Source organism: Mauremys reevesii, linkage group 9 (genome assembly GCF_016161935.1).
Source record: "Mauremys reevesii isolate NIE-2019 linkage group 9, ASM1616193v1, whole genome shotgun sequence".
Taxonomy (NCBI): domain Eukaryota; kingdom Metazoa; phylum Chordata; order Testudines; family Geoemydidae; genus Mauremys; species Mauremys reevesii.
In genome coordinates, this window is record NC_052631.1 from 46,672,377 (window position 1) to 46,693,650 (window position 21,274).

The window sequence follows — 21,274 nt, forward strand, 5'->3', positions numbered from 1 at the left end:
ATGCATCAGCTCTCCAGCAAATTCAGAGTGAAAGCAGACAGGGCAAGAACTTCAGAGATCAGGGGAGGGAAAGATAGCATCTTAGCTTAGCTTAATGTTTTCCCCTTTCCAAATTCCCTGTCTCTGGGGCTTTTTTGTCCCCAGTGTATCCAACCATGGAACTAAGCAGAAAGAGACTTAAAGACACGCTGTAAGCGAGCCTCTGAAGGCAAAGCAGGAGCATAGTTTTAGCTCAAGAAAGCTCAGCAGACATGTTGCAGTAATAGAAATCAGGACTAGATTTCAAAAACAATTAAACCAAAATCAGTCTGTGCTGGGGGTGGGGACTTCATAAAACTTTTGGTGTTTGTTAGCCAAACAAAAAAGAAAGCAAAAGCTTCCTCCAAATCAGTGAATGGAATTAGTCTTTAAAATAAATGTGAGTGGTTTAAAGAAACACTTTTTAGGAGCCTGTTTCTGTTAATATTAGTCAGACAAGTGTGCTTCACCAAGTGGAAAGTAATGAGAACCGCTGCTTTAGAGGGCAGCTTTAGCCTGTAAATGGAAGGGATGGAAAACTCATGCTTAAGGACATAATTCACTCTCACAGTGGCAGAAGTCAGGAAGAAATATCCTCTTTGGGCTGGTTCTTATTGTCCTCTGAATTGTCCTCTACATTGTTTCTTGCATCTTTCTCCAAAAGAGTTTGTCGTACTTACTGTCAGAGACAGGGTAGTGAACTAGGGGGACCTCTGATATAGCAACTCCTGAGTTCATGGGCGGCATATGAGCCCCCCCTTCAGGGAGGCTAGCCACGCAGCTCTGCCTCTTCTGCCCAAGGCCCTGCCCCTCCCCCCATCCGCGGGAGGCCTGAGCGCCCTCCCCCCACCTGCCGCCACAGGAGCTCTGGCCGGGCCGCTGCCCAGCCTCAGCACTGGGCCCCAGTGCCAGGCCTCTGCTAGGGTTGCCAACTCTGACTGAAGCTATTCTGGGAGATTTTTTTTTCCCCCCAACATGACGTAATGTCATTTTCTTAACATATCCTATTAAAATCTCCCAGATTGCTTTCAATAGTCACCGGGAGATCAATGCCGAATCCAGGAGACTCCAGGCCAAACCTGGAGGATTGGCAACCCTAGCTGCCACCCAGCCTCAGCACCAGCCCACTGACCTCCATCCGGCAGTGGAGCTGAGCTCCTGCCAGCTTGGGCACCGGCTCGGGGGAGAGGGCAGAGCATGGGCGGGGCCAGGGCTGGGTTTAGGGGAGGCTTACCCTCCCCTGGCCTTTTATACCCACCACCCATGCCTAAGTTCCTGTCCAATAGTTAAGTACTTTGCACAAAATCAATCAATTTTGGTAAAACAAGGGCGAAATTCTGCTGTTACACTAGGATGTATTCAGTTCCCCCACTGAAGTCAATGGAGTAGCTCTGGAGAGTCAAGAGTAGAATGGGGTCCTAGACCACTGATTAAAAAAAATGCTGCAATGATGTTACCTGGGTCTGATATTTGCCCCCCTCTTTCTCAGAGAGCAGAAATAAGAACTCTCCGGGCAGCTACTTTTAAACCTAATTGCCGGCCTTTAATCTTCCTTTAATATTTAACAGCAGATCTATAGGGTGCAGTGAACTTTGATTGAGGTGATACTTAGCTGCATGTTTTCCGCAGGCAGGCAACGCGAGTGGTGCAGCGACAGGGCTGAGAACGTGCACTTCCAGTCCTAGGTTGCTTTGGAAAAAGATTGCGAAGTTCCAATTGCCTTTTTTTGTTTGTTTTTAATGGAGTTTTTTTAGCTGAATATCACATCAGACCACATGGAACGAATGTTTCCCCATTTAAACACTGCTGGGAATTATAGTGCAAAAGGAAGCTTAGTAGTAAGCGTACACAGTGACTTCAACAGTGCAACTGCTCCATCTACAGGTCAGAAAATCTAGTAAAACAATGCCCACGGATAACAAAGTTAGTGTGCACTGTAGGGTTGCCAATTTTGGTTGGCTGTATTCCTGGAGATTTTATCACATGACATAATCTTTCATTAAAGATTACTCTTTAATTCCTGGAGACTCCAGGCCAATCCTGGAGGCTTGGCAATTGTATGCACTAAGTGTGCCCTGCTAATGGTTATGTTGATAGGAGCTGCTGTGGTTCTAAGCTAGCTCAAATGTTCAGCCGATCTAAATGGGAGTAAGTTGTTTCAAGTAGAAAACCACGGCCTTTGCCTTTTTGGGTTAGATTTTAATTTGTGCACATTCAGCCGTGTTTAATTTGGTTTCATGGCTTCCAAAAGCCCCATGCAACTTTGAAAGCTGGAAGAGCTCAGGATCAGGACCTGCGCTAGATGGCAAATAGGTAACTTCTCAGATAAGTGATGCAAACTCTTGCCCGGTGTCACATCCTAAAGCATAAAAGGACAAAGGTGTATAGTCTTATTTTGGTTTTGAAGCAAATTTAGTGCTCATTAAAGGAGCCAGATTGACAAGCCCTTAAACAGAATATTTTTGCTTTCATCTACAGATAAAAATAGTCAATAGCAGTGCAAATTCTTCCAATGCAACCCCACCAATGTGCCTCAGCACTGAGTTGGAAAGACCGCTTTGGGATGAGGAAGCAGTTCAGTCTCTGTCCATCTATTAAATGGCCTTTGCCAAGGGTGGAGGCCGATAAGGCCTTGATTACCCTAGGGAAAAAATTGAATGTTTGAACTGGTTTTAAATGCAATTCAGGGCTAAGAACAATAAGGAGCTGGAGTTGGTAAAATTGTTAATGATGATGCAGAACAGGGAGACGTGTTCTCTAAATATGTATTAATATAAATATGTATTTGGAAAGAAGCAGGATGATGTGCTTTTATCACATGAGGATGGCTAAGTACCTTCCAGTCCATTAGTAACTAAGGACGATGTTAAACAACATCTGCTAGGGACAGTCATGTTTAAATTAGCAGGGCTGGATAAGTTGCACCCAAGAATCCTAAAAGACTTGATTGAGGAGATCTCTGGCCTGCTGATGTTAATATTTATCTTGTAATACCAGGGAAATTTCAGAAGACTAGAAGAGTGCTAGTATGTGCCAATAGTCTTATTGTTTGTTCGATACCCAGTCTCAGATCAGGACCCCATTGTGCTAGGCACTGTACAAACACAACAAAACACAGCCCCTGGCTCAGGGGGCTTACAGTCTAAGGCAAGAGACAACAGATGGATACACAGAGATGTGGGAGTACAAGTAAACAGTGAGACAATCAATGGTCAGAAAGAGCAAGCAGGATGATCTGGTTAACTATAGGCTGGTTCTATTTTATATAGGTTCTTACTGTTGTATTTGAGTGCATTAAGGAACAGTTAGCATGACATTGGTCCTGGCCAAATAATGGAAAGTTGATATGAGATTAAGTTAATAAGAAATGAAAGGATGGGAGTATGCTACATGGCAGTCAATGTGGTTTTATGGAACATAGGACTTGTCAAACCAAACTGATTTCATTCTTTGAGGAAATTACAAGTTTTGTTGTTAAAGGTAACTGGGTAGCGGCTTTCACTATCTACACTGAAAATTTATATCCACATAGCTACGTCTCAAGGGTGTGAAAAATCCAGACCCCAAAAGATGTAGCTATGCCGAGCTAACCCTCAGTATAGACAGTGCTAGGTCGACGGACAAATTCTTCCATCGACCTAGCAACTGCCTCTCAGGGGAGGTGGATTAATTACAGTATCGGAGAATTCCTTCTGTTGCTGTAGCAAGCGTGTCTACACTGAAGTGCTACAGCGATGAAGGGCTGCTGCAGCTGTGCCATTGTAGCAGTTTAATGTAGACATACCCTAAATGTCATCTACTTTGATTTTTGTAAGTTATATGATTTAGTACCACAGGACAGTCTGATTTAAAAAATTAGCACTGTACACTATCGAGAAAGCACATGTCAAATGAATTGAGACTGGTTAATGGACAGATCTCAAACCATAGTAGTCAATGGGGAATCATCGCTGAATGGAGGTGTGTCTAATGGGGTACCATAGAGATCAGTGCTAGGGCCACTAGTCAACATATTTATCAATGGCAGCAAATATAAAATCACCACTGATAAATTTTGTGGATGTCTCAAAACTTGGTGGAGTGGTAAATAGTGATGACCTGGCAGTCATAGAGTAATTTGGATCCCTTGGTAAGCTGGGCCCATTCAAACAAAATGTGTTTTTAAGATGGCAAAATCCAGAGTTATAGAGATAGGAGCAAGGAATGTAGGCCATACCTACAGAACGGGGGGCTGTCTCCTGGGAAGCAGTGACTCTGAAAAGGATTCAGGGGTCATAGTGGACAAGGAGTTCCCAGTGCCAATGCTGTGGCCAAAAGGAATACTAAATAGGGGATTAGTGAGTAAGAGCAGGGAGGTAAAGTTGTGATAGCCACATTTTATAAAAGGATGTTGAAAAATTGGAGAGAGCAGAAAAAAGCCATAAAAATGATTAGAGAGCTGGACAAAATGCCTTATAGTAAGAGACGTTAAACAGCTCAGTCTGTTTAGCTCAGCAGTTCTCAAACTGTGGGTCATGACCCCATTTTAATGGGGTCACTAGGGCTGGCGTTAGACTTGCTGGGGACTGGGGCTGAAGCATGAGCTCCGCCGCACGGGCCAAAGCCCGAAGACTTTAGCTTTGCCCCCCTCCTGCCGCCAGGGGCGGTGGGGCTTGGGAGGGCTCAGGCTTCAGTCCCCCTCCTGGGTTCATGTAATAATTTTTGTTGTCAGAAGGGGGTTTCAGTGCAGTGATGTTTGAGAAGCCCTGGAATTAGCTTATGCAAAAGATTGAGATGTCACTTGATACCTTGAGGGGGGGAAATACCAGGAAATAAAAGGCTCTTTAGTCCAACAGAGAGAGGCAGAACCAGACCCGGTGATTGGAAGCTGAAGCCAGACAAATTCAAATTGGAATTAAGGTATCATTTTTTTTTGACAATGAGACTGATTGCAACAAACTACCAAGAGAAGTGGTGGATTCTCCATCTGCTGATGTTTTCAAATCAAGACTGGATGCCTTTCTGGAAGATGTGCTTTAGTATATAAACAAGTTATTGGGCTCAGTACAGGGGTAACTGGGTGAAATTTAATGGCCTGTGACATATAGGTCAGAATAGATCAGTGTTTCTCAACCCGGGGCCGCTTGCAGCCCAATCAGCACACAGGGCTGTAACTAGGGCAGGGCAGGAGTGGCACGTGCCCCAGACGCAGAGCTGGCAGGAGGAGTGTATGCAGAACAAGCTCAGGTTCATCATCAGCCCACCCTCAGCAGGATTGGGCCAAGAAGCATTGGCAGGAGGCCAGGGTTCTCAGTGCCCCCACTCCCCAGGATCACGGGTCCAGTGAGCTGGCTTGAGCAGACTCCCCAGCACAAGGACAACAGCAGCAGATGGACAGGCTGGGCTGCACGGCTGAGCTACCTGCAGCTGAGGTAGGAAACCAGCGGCCATGGGGATGGGGGTGCAGGGGGCTAGGGCCGCGGGGAGGGGGTGCAGCAGGTGCATGGGGGACATACTGTAGATGGAGAGACTGGTGGCTGGGGGCAGTCCCTGGATGGGGGTCTAGATACTGGGGCACAGTCCCAGGATGGGGGGGTTGAGTGCTAGGGTGCAGTTCTTGGCAGGAGCTGGGGGAAAGTTGCTGGTGGGAAGACCCTAGGTGGCGGGCTGGAGGGAATAGTCCCTGGGGCAGCCATTCTGCCCTGGACAAGGCACCCTGTCTCTGCCAGCCCAGTGTTGCGGGGGGGAGGGTCTGGATGTAGGGGGGACAGTCCCAGGGGGGTTGGATAATGGCAGACAGTCCCTGTCTGGGGAGGTGCCCTGCACGGGGCAGGGCTCCCCATCTTTATAGGCAGGCTCCGCAGCCGCGTTCTCCAGGTTCTCAGTCAAGCCATGTTGCCAGCAGCAGCGTGGAAAAGAAGGTGACAATACACCTTGCCATGCCACCCCTACAGTAAATTAATTAATCTGAAGAGTTATTTTGCTAATTTAAAATGCTCTTGGTAGACATTTGCCAGTGTTGAAATGAAATGAACTCCATTGATTTTAATTGTATTGTTGTCATATAACAAATACTAAACCTTATTTTTTTGGTAGATGTACAGGTAGTATATATCTTGTGTGGATGCGGCCCACATAATGCATACAGATCTGCATGTGCGGCCCATAATGGTAAGTAGGTTGAGAACCACTGCACGAGATGATCTAATGGTTCCGTCTGGCCTTAAACTTTATGAATCTTTGAAAATCTGGAACATAATATTTCAAAAACTGGGTTTGGATAGAGGGGGGTCTAGGCAAAACAGTTTAAAGATAGTTATGCCCTGATCACAATGGCCAGGCAAATCATATGTGCCTGAACAATTTAAAAAAAAAAAAAAAAAAAAAGTCTGTTTTCCTCCCAAATGATGTAGGTAGGTCCTATTGCCAGTAGTAACTAATGGTAGCTTTCCAGATGGTGGATGCTTGTTGTCTGAGCACAGAGTATTGCACTGAACTGGTCGCTATTTTCAGTCAAAAGTTGTTTGGTCTTTTTAAAGAGTTGTAATGAGAGCACTGGATAATGAAATGGGAAGTCCATGCACTAGTTTCAAAAGATACCAGACATCTCTGTGCTTGTGCTTATTTTTTGGAAGCCTCTTTGGTTACCATCTGCCTTTGGGGCTCCCCCAGGTGAGATGGCTGGCTGGCCCTAACTGTAGCTTATAAAATATATTTGAGATTATTTATTACTGGCTCTTACACAAAGGAAATAGTTTTCATTTCCCCACATCCCCAAAGTTAGGTTAGTAGGGAACAACTTCACTGTGTTCAAAGCACAGAGCAATATGCCTGAGCAATGATCCTAATAAAGTCCAGTCAACAATAAACCCCAGTAGTCAAAAACAATTTTGCTTGAGTTTCCTGATTGGAATCCGGATAATTCAAAGGAATTTGTCAATGAGCAGCTGGCACACATGCAGCAGACAGAAGCGGGGGAGAGGGGACTTCTTTAATTATCTTCAAGTCAGCCAAAGATCAAAACAGATGGAGTGCATAATCTGCCAGCAATACTTGTGATTGGATAAATACAGCTATATGGCTGAGAACATGAGGGCAAAACAAATGCTAATAGAAGAGGGAATTTTCCCATGGGCTGGCCATGTGGACACTGGAATAGTTATACTGTAGCTGCCAGCTAATATGGAAATGGGAAAATTAAATGTAGAGTAAGCGATCAGACACCCTTTGTCTTTTAATTGTCAGACTATTCTACGATAGCAGTTACATGTTGAGGGGCTGGTTCTTATGTAATGCTGCCTTACTTACAGTGTTGCTCTCTGTCTGCCCCTAGTGGCTAAATCACACAGAGGATTGAGTCTGTACAGCCTTCGAGCTTTAATTCAGATCTAGAGGTCCTGGTTTTGATTCCCTCTACCCATCCTAGGGCACTGTATTACACTTGGAACCCACTACCGTGAATGCAAATCACTCTAGAGAGGTTAGGCAATGCCACGAAGGAAGGAAATCTGAGCAGGAGTTCAGGCCAGAATGAACAAGTTGAGCAATGGATAGGTTTTTAGTTTTGAGATGTTAAAAGAAATAAGAATTTAGAAAGGGTGAAGAGTGGAATCAGCTGTGAAGTCGGCTAGGGACCTGGTCATGTAGCTCTGATGTACCTGTTCAGGCCTACAGCCTCAATCTTGCAAACTGATTGGCGGGGATGAATTGGTACCCACACATGAAGTCCTGTTGAAATAATGGGGCTTCACATAGCACAGATCTGCTCCCAGTAGATCAGGGTGCAAGACTGGAGCCTTAAATGCTGTGGTAACGGATGTTATAGAATATGCAATAGGTAAGTAACACACTCAGAAGAGTTCTAATGCTCTTAACCAGCAAAGAGGATTTCTGCTTCTGTAGCTCATTTCAGTTGCTGTGTCTATTCTATATACTTCTACATAGGTTCTTCTACTGGCTCCTAATAGTTTATCAAGCAACAAGACTAACGTCTGTTGTGTGGTTTGTTCTTTCACCCTCATCCTTTTCCCACAGAGAGTTGTGTGTGCAGTGTAATTTTTTATTTTGGTGGGATTTTGCTGTTGGGATTTTTAAAAATTATGTACACTCTGCTCCATTGCAGGAGGCAAGTCGAAAAAGTGCACCTTGCGCTTAGAGCAAAAAGTGATGAGGTTCATGATGGTACGTAGGCCTGGACTACACCTAAAACTAAGCTATGTTCGTCCTAAAACTAAGACTACACCCAGCTATGTTGCTCAGTGGTGTGAAAAACTCACACCTCAGAGATGTAGTTAAGCTTACCTAGGCCCAGGTGTAGACAGCGCTAGGTTGATAGAAGAATTCTTCCATTGACCTAGCTACTGCCTCTTGAGTGTGTGGACATAGGCAGCAGGTTATATATACCTGCGGTGCCTGGGCTCCAGGAATATTCAGGGCCGGGTGCCCTGCTCCAGCAATAGTTGGAGCAGGGTCTCTCTCCCGGCCCTGCCTGGATCGGGCCCCGGCCCCCGCAGGCCTCCCCGCCCCGCCGCGTCCCTGCCTGGAGCAGGTCCCAGCCCCTGCCTGCCACCCGCCATGCCCGCATGTCCCCCCCCCCCCCGCCGCGTCCCTGCCTGACAAAAAGCAGCGCGGCACCTCTCCCCTGCCTGCTTTGTGCTTCCGGATCTCCAGGCAGAACGGCTGTCTGCTGCCGCAGGGTCCTAGCGCCTGCCATTCACTAATGGCAAGGCAGGCTGCCCTTACCCTGCCCTTCCGCCCTCTCCCTGAGCCTCCCCAAGGCTCCAAACCCCTCATCCCCAGCCAGAGCCCTCAGCCCCCCGCACCTTAATCCTCAGCCCCAGCCGGAGCCCTCATCCCCCCGCACCCTGATCCCCAGCCCTGAGCCCCCACGCAACATGAACCCCTCATCCCCGCACCCTAATCCTCTGCCCCAGCCAGAGCCCTCATCCCCGCACCTTAATCCTCAGCCCCAGCCGAGCCCTCATCCCCGCACCCTGAGCCCCAACCCTGAGCCCCCACGCAACATGAACCCCTCATCCCCCCGCACCCTAATCCTCAGCCCCAGCCAGAGCCCTCATCCCCCCGCACCCTAATCCTCTGCCCCAGCCCTGAACCCCCTCCTGCATCATGAATCCCTCATCCTCAGCCCCACAGCCCTCACCCCTGTACTCCCTCCTATCCCCAAACTCCCTCCCCAGAAGGTGCCCCTCCTCCCCCTTCCCACACACCCCTTCCCAACCCCAAACTCCATCCCAAAGCCTGCACCCTTCACCCCCTCCTGCACACCCACCCCCTGCCCCAGCCCAGAGCCTGCACCCAGCACCCAAACTCCATCCCAAAGCTTGCACCTCTCCTGCACCCTAATCCCCAGCCCAGGATCTGCACCCCAGACCTCCCCCGCTGAGCCCCCTCCCAGAGCCTTAGGCAGGTGGGGGCGGAGTTGGGGGGGGCGGAGTTGGGGGGCGGGTTCTGGGCACCACCAGAATTTCTACAAACTTGCCACCCATGTGTGTGGATTTACTTGTAGTGATAGAAAAACCCCTTCTGGTGCTGTATCAAGTGTCTACGCTGCAGCTTTAGCACTTGTAGTGTAGATGAATGACTCTCAACCTTTCCAGACTACTGTACTCCTTTCAGGAGTCTGATCTGTCTTGCATACCCCTAAGTTCCATTTAAAAACTACAAAATCAGACAAAAATACAGAAGTGTCACAGCCACACTATTACTGAAAAATTGCTGACTTTCTCATGTTAACCGTATAATTATAAAATAAATCAATTGGAATTTAAATACTGTACTTACATTTCAGTGTATAGTATATAGAGCAGTATAAACAAGTCATTGTCTGTATGAAATTTTAGTTTGTACTGACTTCGCTAGTGCTTTTTATGTAGCCTGTTGTAAAACTAGGCAACTATCTAGATGAGTTGATGTACTCCTCTGGAAGACCTCTGCTTACCCCCAGGGGTACACAACCCCTGGTTGAGAACCACTGGTGTAGACATATCTTTAGTTCCTGGGAGATTTAATTCCACAACCTCAGACCAACTTCTGAGAGAGCTCCATTTCCTGCACAGATGAGATTTATCCTTATTGTAAAGAGTGCCATTGTGCCAGTGGAGCAGAGTTGTTGACCACTGTCCTCATGCTGGAGCTTTAGGCTAACTTTTAGAGTGCCTGAGCCCAGGCCACTGAGAACCTTGGCTTCATATTCTATGGAAAGCCAGTGTAAAAAGTGGAGGTCAGGCATGATGGGCTCGCAGTAGCCTATGTTGCTGAGGAGGGACACTGCAGTGTTGTGTATTAAGTGTAGGCAGTGACAAATGTATGGGTAACTGCAAGTTCTTTTTGAATGATAGGGTTGGGGAGAAGATAGTGTTACTGCTTCTTCTAGATCTGAGCTTCTGTTCCATCACTAAGGCGTACAGGCATGGCTCTTCTGCAGCTGCCTTCAATGGCATCAATCCTTGTTCACCTTTCTGTGGAGCGAGAAAAAACTCAGCCAAATGACACTAGCAATTTTTACCTGAGATGACATTTTTATTACTGTGCACTTACATAGCAACTTTCACCCTAATATCTGAAAGTCCCTTACAAGCACAACTTCTCACAATATCTCCCCCTGAGGCAGGTGCTACTGCACCCATTTTACAGCTGTTTACTTGAGGTGTACAAGTTAAATTACTTCCCTAAAGGTGTGAATGAGCCAGTGGCAGAACTATCTCTGGAACCCAGAAGGTGCAGTTCTGAGACCTGCTTCTTTGCCATGTCTCCCTCTTCTGTAATTCCAAATTCAGTAAACAGACTTTTCTACAGTGTGGGGCTGGAGGGGGAGAGGTACAAACTTGGTATGGGGAAACTGGTAGAGCCGGTTTGGGGAATCAGATGGAACATGCTGTACCTAGGATGGGAGTTTGAAAATGTGCTGTGTTCACAGTCATGTTTTAAAGGCTAGGGCATAGCAGTTGCAGTGGCCTTTAATCCAGAGGATGGGGAAGTAATGTGCCCTAAACCTATCCTGCAGAGACAACCTCTGGGGTGAGACCATAGCTGGATCTGCTCTCCCATTCTACCCTTCATCTAGCTGATGACACTAAAGCCAAGGTGCCAGCTGTGATGGTCTCATGCTAAAGACATAGAACTGGGAGTCAGGAGCGCCGAGTCCTTTTTGACTGCTGCCAAGTCCCCCATTCTCTCTCTCTCTCTCTCTCTCTGCTTCCCTGCCTGAAAAACAGGGAAAATACCTACCTCTCAAAGGTGTGGTGAGGAATGAATCAGTCCTCATTTTGCAAAGCCCAGTGACGCTCGCCCATAGATGGTGCTATGGATTATTATTTGTGCCAGTTGTTGACACTACCTATGGGCTAGGAACAGGACTGAAAGCACTAACTTCTCCTACAAAAGACATCAAACAGCCATCAGATGGTATCAATGTGGCCTGGCACCTGTCAGCATTCCATTGTGGTAGATTTAGAATAGACAGGTTAGCCTGGCTCGCTGTCTGACAGGCACCATCCAGAAACCACAGTGAGGATTTATACATATTCTGTTTTGTTTCCAGATTCTTAAATGCCGGTATGGACTCACAGCAGTATCTATCCCTGCTGGAGACTCAGTCCAAGATGATGACCTTCATGAAATTTCTTAAAATTTGTCTGAGAACATTGACTCGCAAGGGAGCTCTCCACCTCCAGTTCTGAGAGTCCTTCTTTCAAGGGCACCCTGAGTATTGTAATTTGTCTATATTTGGGATCAGTTCATTTTAACCCTTCAGTGATTCTCGTAATACGGTTAATTAATTGACTGATTATTCATTCTGTCTTGTTAATGATGTGCTATTGAGTAATGATGCGCTAATGGTAAATAGGATAAAGGCACATTTCAGGGAGACTTGATAGGATCAAGAAACAAAGGCAATGCCTACAGAAGGGGGTTTAATAAAAACAATCGCCACTCTTGTGTGTCCTATAATAGAGGGTTCTCTGGTTCCATCAGCTGTTTTCAGCACTGTTAGCAAAGGTGGGAATTTTTTTTTTAACGGCATTCCCCAAAGCCCTAAATGGTCCAAGGAAGAAGAATGTACAGTCTGTGAGGAAGCTTCTGTCGGCTACAGTGTCTATTTCATGTGAATGGGAGTTGGTTTGGTATTATGTGCCAAATACACCAGCTGGTGCATTAAGTGTAGGGTTTTGGGGTGGGTGTGTTTTAATTATCAGAGGGGCAGCCGTGTTAGTCTGTATCCACAAAAACAACGAGGAGGCCGATGGGACCTAACAGATTTGTTTGGGCATAAGCTTTCCTGGGTAAAAAACCCACTTCTTGAGATACATGGAGTGAAAATTACAGATGCAGGCATAAATATACTGACACATAAAGAGAAGGGAGTTACCTTACAAGTGGAGAAGGAGTGTTGTCAGGGCCAATTCAATCAGGGACCCAACCACATGAGCCACACCATCAGGGGCTCATTCATATGCACATCTAATGTGATATATGCCATCATGTGCCAGCAATGCCCCTCTGCCATGTACATTGGCCAAACCAGACAGTCTCTACATAAAGAATAAATGGACACAAATCAAACATCAGGAATGGTAACATAGAAAAGCCAGTAGGAGAACACTTCAGTCTCCCTGGACATTCTATAACAGATTTAAAAGTAGCCATACTTGAACCAAAAAAAACCATAAGAAACCGACTTCAAAGAGAAACTGCTGAGCTACAATTCATTTGCAAATTTAACACCATTAATTTGGGCTTGAATAGGGACTGAGAGTGGCTGGCTCACTACAAAAGCAATTTTCTGTCTTTTGGTATTGACACCTCCTCATCAATTAGTGGGAGTGGACCACATCCACCCTGACTGAATTTGCCCTGTCAACACTGGTTCTCCACTTGTAGGGTAACTCCCTTCTCTTTATATGTCAGTATATTTATGCCTGCATCTGTAATTTTCACTCCCTGCATCTGAAGAAGTGGGTTTTTTACCCACGACAGCTTATGCCCAAACAAATCTGTTTGTCTTTAAACTGCCACCAGACTCCTCGTTGTTTTTGTTTTAATGTCACTTTCATATTGTATATATCTATCAAGGAAGTCCTAATCATGGAGATAGATGGAACTTCTCACACATCTAAGGCTAATGCTACAGTGGACCTGGAATATCAGAAGCGAGTGCTTAACCTGGGCTCATTATGAGGAGCAGCGAGATGACATGGTCATGGCAACCTGTGTTATCACAGAATATCAGGGTTGGAAGGGACCTCAGCAGGTCATCTAGTTCAACCCCTTGCTCAAAGCAGGACTAATCCCCTGACAGATTTTTGCCCCAGATCCCTAAATGGCCTCAAGGATTGAACTCACAACCCTGGATTTAGCAGGCCAATGCTCAAGCTGCTGAGCTATCCCTCCCCCTTAGTCAGAGATTTTGGTACCAGTGGTAGCTTTTTCAGAATGTGTGGCTTTGTTTATAAATTCCAGAGGTTACAAGTTGTGAATAGTGTGGCTAGAAAGGGATGCAATATTATAGGCAGGTGTGGATGGAAGATGGTCTATTTTTGCATCTAACAGCATTGCAGAGTTCAAAAGAAGCTGTAGATGCTGGAACTAGGGGTGCTACTGCACCCCCTGGCTGGAAGTGGATTCCTTTACATACAGGGTTTACAGTTTGGTTCAGTGGCTCTTAGCACAACCACCATACAAATTGTTCCAGAACCCCAAGACTTTAGGCTGAATTAAGGGCAACTGACCTCAATAGTGAGGGATGTTACAGAGAAGTGTGAATAACCCTTTCCTATTAATGGTTACAAGAGGTCAGAGCCTGATTTCCTAGTCCTCTGCTGCAGCTGCTGTACATCAGCATCTTTTTGAAGTTCTGACTTCTGTTAACTTCCCAGTGGAAAGACTGAGCAAATTTGGAGGTGTCCTCTGCCCCCACCGAGCAGCACATTAAGCAGCAAAGAGGTTAAAGTGGCAAATTCTAATGTTTACAGCAGTGTAAAGCCAAATCCTCTGATGTTACCTCCTGGCTGAAATTCTGCTCATTTACACTGCTGTAAGCTTGGAGAATCAAGATGTAGTATAAGCTGCATTGTCAAACTGACCTTTTGAGTCTACCAGAGGCTTGTGCTGCAGCTGTATTTATTCTGTGCCATGAGACATCAAAACATGACTCCAGGTGATGGTCCAGTACGCCTTTCACTGTTTCCCTACCCATGATTAATGTTGACGCTCCTGTATTAATGTGAAGTAGACACAGAAACCCTCTAATGGAAGAGTTGGCTCTGATTATAGATGGGAGCTGGAGGCCTTGCTGGAAATTCCTTTTGTGATTGTGCACTTTCTGGCACTGAATGCATTCAGAGTTATTCATACCCATGTAGGTGCCACACCCCTGCACTCACTGTTCTATTAAACAGCAGTCTGCTGGTTTAAATTACACATACATGACTTTTTCTGTATAGATAGATAGGTCACTTATAATCAAGATCTGCCTGACAGTTACCTTAGACAATAAAATAAACTCTGAGTGTTTGGTGTCTTAATATAAAGCAGTGCACAGAGCTCTGTTGTGCATACACAACCAATCATGATGCATATAATATATGACCAAAAGTTTCAAACTGGGGTGCCTAAAGTTAGGCATCTAAATAAATGGTTTAATTTTTCAAACATGAGCACTGAGTGGTCCTTTGGAAGTTAATGACAGCTGCAGATGCTCAGCATCTTCCAGGGGAATAAAGGTGTCTAACTTTAAGCAAGTAAATATATATAAAAACCTATCAAGCAAGGCTCCTTGACTTCAACTGCTTAGGCCTGGATGTGACAGAAGTTATAACCATTACAATTTAGAAGCCTCTAAAAATTACCAAATATTTTCCACAATAAAAGACTCAAATATGAAAACCAAAATAAATGACAAACAAGCAGTACATATATGTACTTACTTCAGTAGCCCTATTAATGAACTCAAGAAACAGGGACATCTGACATAAGAGACAGGTGTTATTACAGAAGAGAGGAAAAACATTTATTGTGTTGAAGAGATTTTTTTTTTTAAATCACAGTACTGGAAAAGTCATCGTAATTTCAGTTCAGGTGACATTTAAAACTCCCAGATTCACATCAATAAGTATCAGCATCTTTACTCTGCATGGTGTTGAACAGGATTACAGGAAATTGAATATGGAAAAAGATTAGAAAAGGTATCTAGGTTTCTTAAAATCTTAGCCCTGGTCTACACTGGGGGGGGAGAGGGGATTGATCTAAGTTACGCAAGTTCAGCTACATGAATAATGTAGGTGAAGTCAACATACTTAGATCGATTTACCGCAGTGAGTGCTTCCGCTCCCCCCGTCTACTCTGCTTGCGCCTCTCGCAGTGCTGGCATACAGGAGTCGACGGGAGAGGGCTTGGGGATCGATCGCTGCCTGCCGATCCAGGGGGTAGTGTAGATATACCCTTGATGGATTCTTCCCTTTGTCAATGTCCTTTCTCGCGCTTCCCCCTCACCACCCAAGTCCCAATAACAGAGTACAAAAGCACATCAACAATTTATTTTACTCTTCACCACCATTTCTATTTTTTGTATTTTGGAATAGGAGGGTAGTCGACGCTTCCTTTAAAAGAAAGCTGTAACCCATTTCTCACTGCTGTCCATAGGGCAAGGGTTATAGAAATAAACATCACAATTGTGTTTGAGAGGCTGCATAGTGGCTTTTTTCATGCCCTTAGCAGCATGGGGACCCAGAATTTGATACCAGTTTCAATCGCATTTTAGCAACATGTCACAATTATCCCTGTATAACTGATGTCACTTTCCAGGAGTACAGTCCCAGCCAATCACCTCAGAAATAGCTCTACTTAAATAGAATTAAGATTCTGTTGTAAGAGTTCAGAGGGTAAGACATGTTCCTTGGGTACAGCTTTCTTTGAAACAAAACTTTTTGCAAAAAAGCAGTCCCATCAGAGGATACTGTTATTTGTAGTTCTGAGAGAAATACTTTGCTCTACTTTGTCTCACCTGCAACAACTATAGTTATCGAGAGAGGCACGGTGGTATTCTAAATATAGCTGAATAATTTCATTATTCAGACTGTGGCTGGCACACATACTTTATATATTGTGTCTATCGGAATAGGTACAGAACTTTTGAAATGTACTGCAAAAGAACTGCAGAATCTCTCATATTAAGAGTAGTTTCTCAGTCAGCTCATTCCTGATTATGACTTGCTTCCAAGTGATTGACAAGTTTTCCCTCTAAATCAGACCCAGAATAAAGACACTGTTGAATGGAAGAGAATAATCTTTATCAAGCAGAAGGAACGTAAAACTATCTCAATAGCTTTGGCCAATTTAATAGTTTTCCAAGTTACTAAATTCTGAAGAACAAGTTGATTTATATAGCAATTTTACACTTCACACCTAATTAACTATAACTATTGCAAGAATTTACTGGTTTTTGTCTTCAAATCGTGCTCCTCCTAGGGCACTCACCTCGAAAAACATTGGGCAGCCCAAGTCTGTAATTGAAGAGTGAGTGGTTCAAAAATAAATATCCAGCTTGACTATGAACAAGACTTCATTAACAGTACCTGCACACAAACAGACCCACATACCTGCACACAAACAGACCCACATACTGGACTACATGTAATACATTTCCTTTATCATTTACCCTCAAGCTTCTGATTACATTCACAGAATTTGCGCAGCTCTCCTATTGCTGCCTTGGAAACTTGGATGGATTATTTTTTTTAACAGCAAACTAAATCTTTCTTCTTCTGTCCTAGTTGCTGTTGTGCCAGCCTGTGTACGTTTAATGTCATGAAGTGTCAGTAGCTGAAACTGGGTAATTCTTGCAAGAGTCAGGCTTAGATTTTGTATTAAATGTTATATAAAGGCTTTCACAAGCAAAAATTTGACGTTGCTGGAGGTTCCTATTAGCACCTGTGGTACTTGGGCTTCTGATCTTTTTATTGGAAAAACAACTAGATTAAATTTACACTGGAATGAGTTTAAAAAAATCTCATTTCCCAGCCTTGATTACTATAGCTCTGATGTCATTTAAGTGTCTAAGGCCTTGGCTACACTGGTGCTTTACAGCGCTGCAACTTTCTCGCTCAAGGGTGTGAAAAAACACCCCCCTGAGCGCAGCAAGTTACAGCGCTGTAAAGCAGCAGTGTAAACAGTGCCCCAGCGTTGGGAGCGCGGCTCCCACCGCTGTAAGCTAATCCCCATGGGGAGGTGGAGTACCTGCAGCGCTGGGAGAGCTCTCTCCCAGCGCTGGTGCGGGAGCACTCCCGCAGCAGCACTTTGGAGTTTCCAGTGTAGCCAAGCCCTGAGTAGTGCATTAAGAGCTGCTGGATAGAAGATACATATACCTACATCATACCTAGACATGAATAGCTGGTTGATGAAACCCTGTCCCCCTCACCTGCAGAGCATGGCTTTGGTCATGACAGAGGGGTTTCCTCTATTTTGCTAGTGCTAAGCTGCCCCTTTGGGGACTGGAGATCTGCTAAAAGTGCCTCTGAAATATAACTGTCTGCCATTTAAGCAACACACATTGTATCAATTAGTAGTAGGCTGTTTTTAAAATTATAGGTTTCAGAGTAGCAGCTGTGTTAGTCTGTATCCACAAAAAGAACAGGAGTACTTGGGGCACCTTGAGACTATTTGAGCATCAGCTTTCATGGGCTACAGTCCACTTCATCAATGGAACATATAGGGAGATTGTATATACATACAGAGAACATGAAAAGGTGGGAATTGTCCAACCAACTCTAAGAGGCTAATTAATTCAGATGAACTGTTGTCAGCAGGAGGGAAAAAAAACATGTTTGTAGTGATAATCAAGATAGCCCATTTAAGACAGTTTGACAAAAAGCTGTGAGGATACTTAACCGGGCTGAGCCATTACACACATTGAATCTATTTCCCCCATGTTAAGTATCCTCACAGCTTCTTGTCAAACTGTCTTAAATGGGCTATCTTGATTATCACTACAAACATGTTTTTTTTCCCTCCTGCTGACAACAGTTCATCTGAATTAATTAGCCTCTTAGAGTTGGTTGGGAAACTCCCACCTTTTCATGTTCTCTGTATGTATATACAATCTCCTCACTATATGTTCCATTCTATGCGTCCGATGAAGTGAGCTGTGGCACGAGAAAGCTTATGCTCAAATAAATTTAAGTCTCCAAGATGCCAGAAGCACTCCTGTCCTTTTAAAAAATTATAGATGTAAGTGAAAGTACTGGGATACAAAGGGCTCAAGAGAGTTACACACACTAATTTTTACATCTGTATTTTCTGTGTCTGTTAGCAAAAGGTCCCTTTCATAGCAAATGTCTGTAAAACTCAATCCCCCTTATACAATGCAACAGCCCTTGGGGCTGAATCCTGCTGTGTGCAGATGGAAAGGGGACATAGGGAGCCATTTTCCCCTCTGTCCAAGACTCAGGAGAATGCTATGAACAACTTCCCTGGTTCTAAAGGTGATAGGGTGCTGGCTGGGGGTATGGCCAGACACTCAGCTGGATAGGATGCATGAGGTGGTGTTCAAAATGAATCAATGGGGAAGGCATACTGCTCTCTGTATCTTCTCTGAACAGACACCACCCATCCGGTTGCCATTGATCCATTTTATTTCCAAAAAGGATATAGTGATGGGGAAAAAGTGGACACATTTTTTAAAAAAGTAAGCAAAACTAAAAACCTCTTCCCTCCAAAAAATAAATCTGTCCCTTCAGTCACAAAACACTACAGTGAGTTCTATACACAAATGTAGGGTTATTTGAGCCAATTTCTTCTTTAAAGTGGATTTCAGAGAGTTACCTACCTCAAATGTTGACATTTGGAGTAGGCTTACATCATATACAGCCTTAAAAAGAAAACGCTGAAAGCTAAACTAAGACTAATGCAGAAACCCATCATCTTGGCCAGAATGCTAGGGGCCTGTTTCTTAAAAAAAAGACCAGAAACACACACACCATAGACAATTGCTGTATCTACATGTGCTCACAAAAAAACGTATTTTTGCAAATGAAGACCTAGCTCTTTCAATGCTGTTGAAATATAAAATATGGAGACTTTTCTTTACCTCGGATCAAAGGCTTGGATTTCCATCTCCACGGTGTTCTGGACAAAGGTATAGAGCTATCTGCTTACAAAATAAATTGCTCAATTTATCTCACCAACATTCTCTTAAAGAAACTTCTGTTTTGATAATATATTTCACAGTTACCTGCAGTGGTAAAATGGACACACACTATACCTGAGTAGACAGAAATTGACTTTATAAGTGTGCTCTTGTGGCAGAACTATTGCCATGGTTTGTTTTAAAATTAATATGTGAAAGATTTATTAGAAAATTTACAGCTGAAGAACCTAAGAACACTAATCCTCAGAGGATTCAGTTACTCATAGAAAAATGCTTTTTTTTCTGTGCACTTGAATTAAACTTATTGCATCAAAGTAACTAAAAAATGTGTGCAAACGAGGAATCCGTTATTGTGTTCCACAGTAAGGAGGATCAAGAAGATCAAAGGAAAGAGGGTTGAATGTGAGAACTAACACAAAACCCTAAGGACTTCAAGGTTTTATTGATGTGACATCTTGTGTTTGAAGAAAAATGAAATTTACATGATCAAAAACTTCCACAGATTTTCATAAACAGCAAAAACATTTATAAAACAATGAACCACAGCAGTATTAATGCCCTACAGATTTGTTTAAAAATGTTAAGGTGTGTAGAAGGAGAAACAGGGCACTTTTAAATAAATTTAGGAGGAAGGGGCAAGTCAGAAAACAAATCCTGATTTTTGTATATCAGTTGCAAAGTATTGTTAACCTTGTTAGCATATACAGCTGCAAGTGAATGTTTGGTTTTAAATGGTGTGGGTAGCTTTGCACTGAGCAACTCTTCAAGAGTGAGGAAACAGTTGCTATGTCTCAATTTAAATAATGAAACTGCTGTGCTGTAACAGAATCAGTGGCATAATGAACAGAGCCTTGTAGAAGAGGGACCATCTGAAAATTGCAATTGCAACATTAGACCAGTTCAAAGCATGGTTCCAAGCTTAACGTTGCCTGGAAAAACTAGCTCCATCTCAAAACATTTGTTTGAGGTAAGGACTCACGCTATCGCTGTCCCACCGCTCACTGAGTATGCATTTTCCATGTGCTCTTGAGTAAGATATCTGTGGCTAATAGAATCGTGGCCAGCAGTGGTTGTATGTGGCAACGGCTAGAGGAACAGACCTGCTGCTTTTCAATGTACTTTGAACGTCTGTTACTGAAATTCTACACTCCACTGTGAGCACTTTCATTTCCCCCACACAGGTGCAAAAACAGCAGCCTTGATCCTATTTCATCTGCAGAAATCAACCCAAAGGCAAGTAATAAACACATACATCATCCCATTCAATTATTCAGCAGTTTTGCAGACATACTGGAAAAAAACTAGCATTTGATATAAAAATTGTCTATGGAACAGTCTAACTTCATTTTTCCCCATGGATCATAATTCCACATGTGCGCCTAGATCTGTAGAAAAGAAAAAACATAGGATGAAAATCACATTTCCAGGTTGGGTTTGAGCTGTGTGTGTGAAACTGGCTTTACAAGCCCCAGGATTGTTCTCTCAGAACAGAATTACACAAATGAATCCCTTATGAATTGAAAGGACACAGTAATCCTGTTGACCTTTGTACTGAATTACATTTTTCTTCAATTGTTGAAAAATTCAGAGGTAGGCCCAAATTTATGAACCTTCACCCAGACATAAGCTCTGTGCTTATGTTAATGAACCCCCACCAAACAGTTCTCTTCATATATGCTCTTTTTTTTGTGGTCAAAGTGATGCCCAAATTTTAAATCTGCTCTCAAGTACATATTTGCAAAGTGCTAATGATGACTTGAAATGTACTGTATAAACTATATATTACCACTATTCAAAATACATTCCAAAGCAAGTACAGACGTATTGCAGATAAGCTTCACAAATAATTTAGTTAAAATGGAGAGAGATGAAGGCCTTTTTTACAGTGTTGAAAATGGTTTAGTTCTGCCTACATGAGCGCTTAAGCCATTGTCTACACTGTGCAAGTGCACCTATTGCTGAAAACTGAGAATATGCAATGGTAGACTGAAGTCTGCGTTCAGCCAAACATTCCCCCATAGTAAGGATGATATTCAACTTCTGAAAAAATCCCATTCTGTTCAGTTCACAGAACTGAGAGGCACTTTGTTTAGCCTGGATTATGTTAAGGCATTT

General features: G+C 43.9%; 1 protein-coding gene across 4 annotated transcripts in view; it reads right to left on the reverse strand.

Annotated features, from left to right (window-relative positions):
- Positions 1-19,582: 19,582 nt before the first annotated feature.
- UGGT1 (UDP-glucose glycoprotein glucosyltransferase 1) overlaps positions 19,583-21,274 on the reverse strand; it is an 88,193-nt gene continuing 86,501 nt past the window's right edge. For all 4 annotated transcript variants that reach the window (XM_039488542.1, XM_039488541.1, XM_039488544.1 and 1 more), the window contains one exon: positions 19,583-20,544. In XM_039488542.1, the coding sequence (XP_039344476.1) occupies positions 20,519-20,544 (26 nt within the window). In that variant the 3' untranslated portion in view covers positions 19,583-20,518. The remainder of the gene's footprint in view (positions 20,545-21,274) is intronic.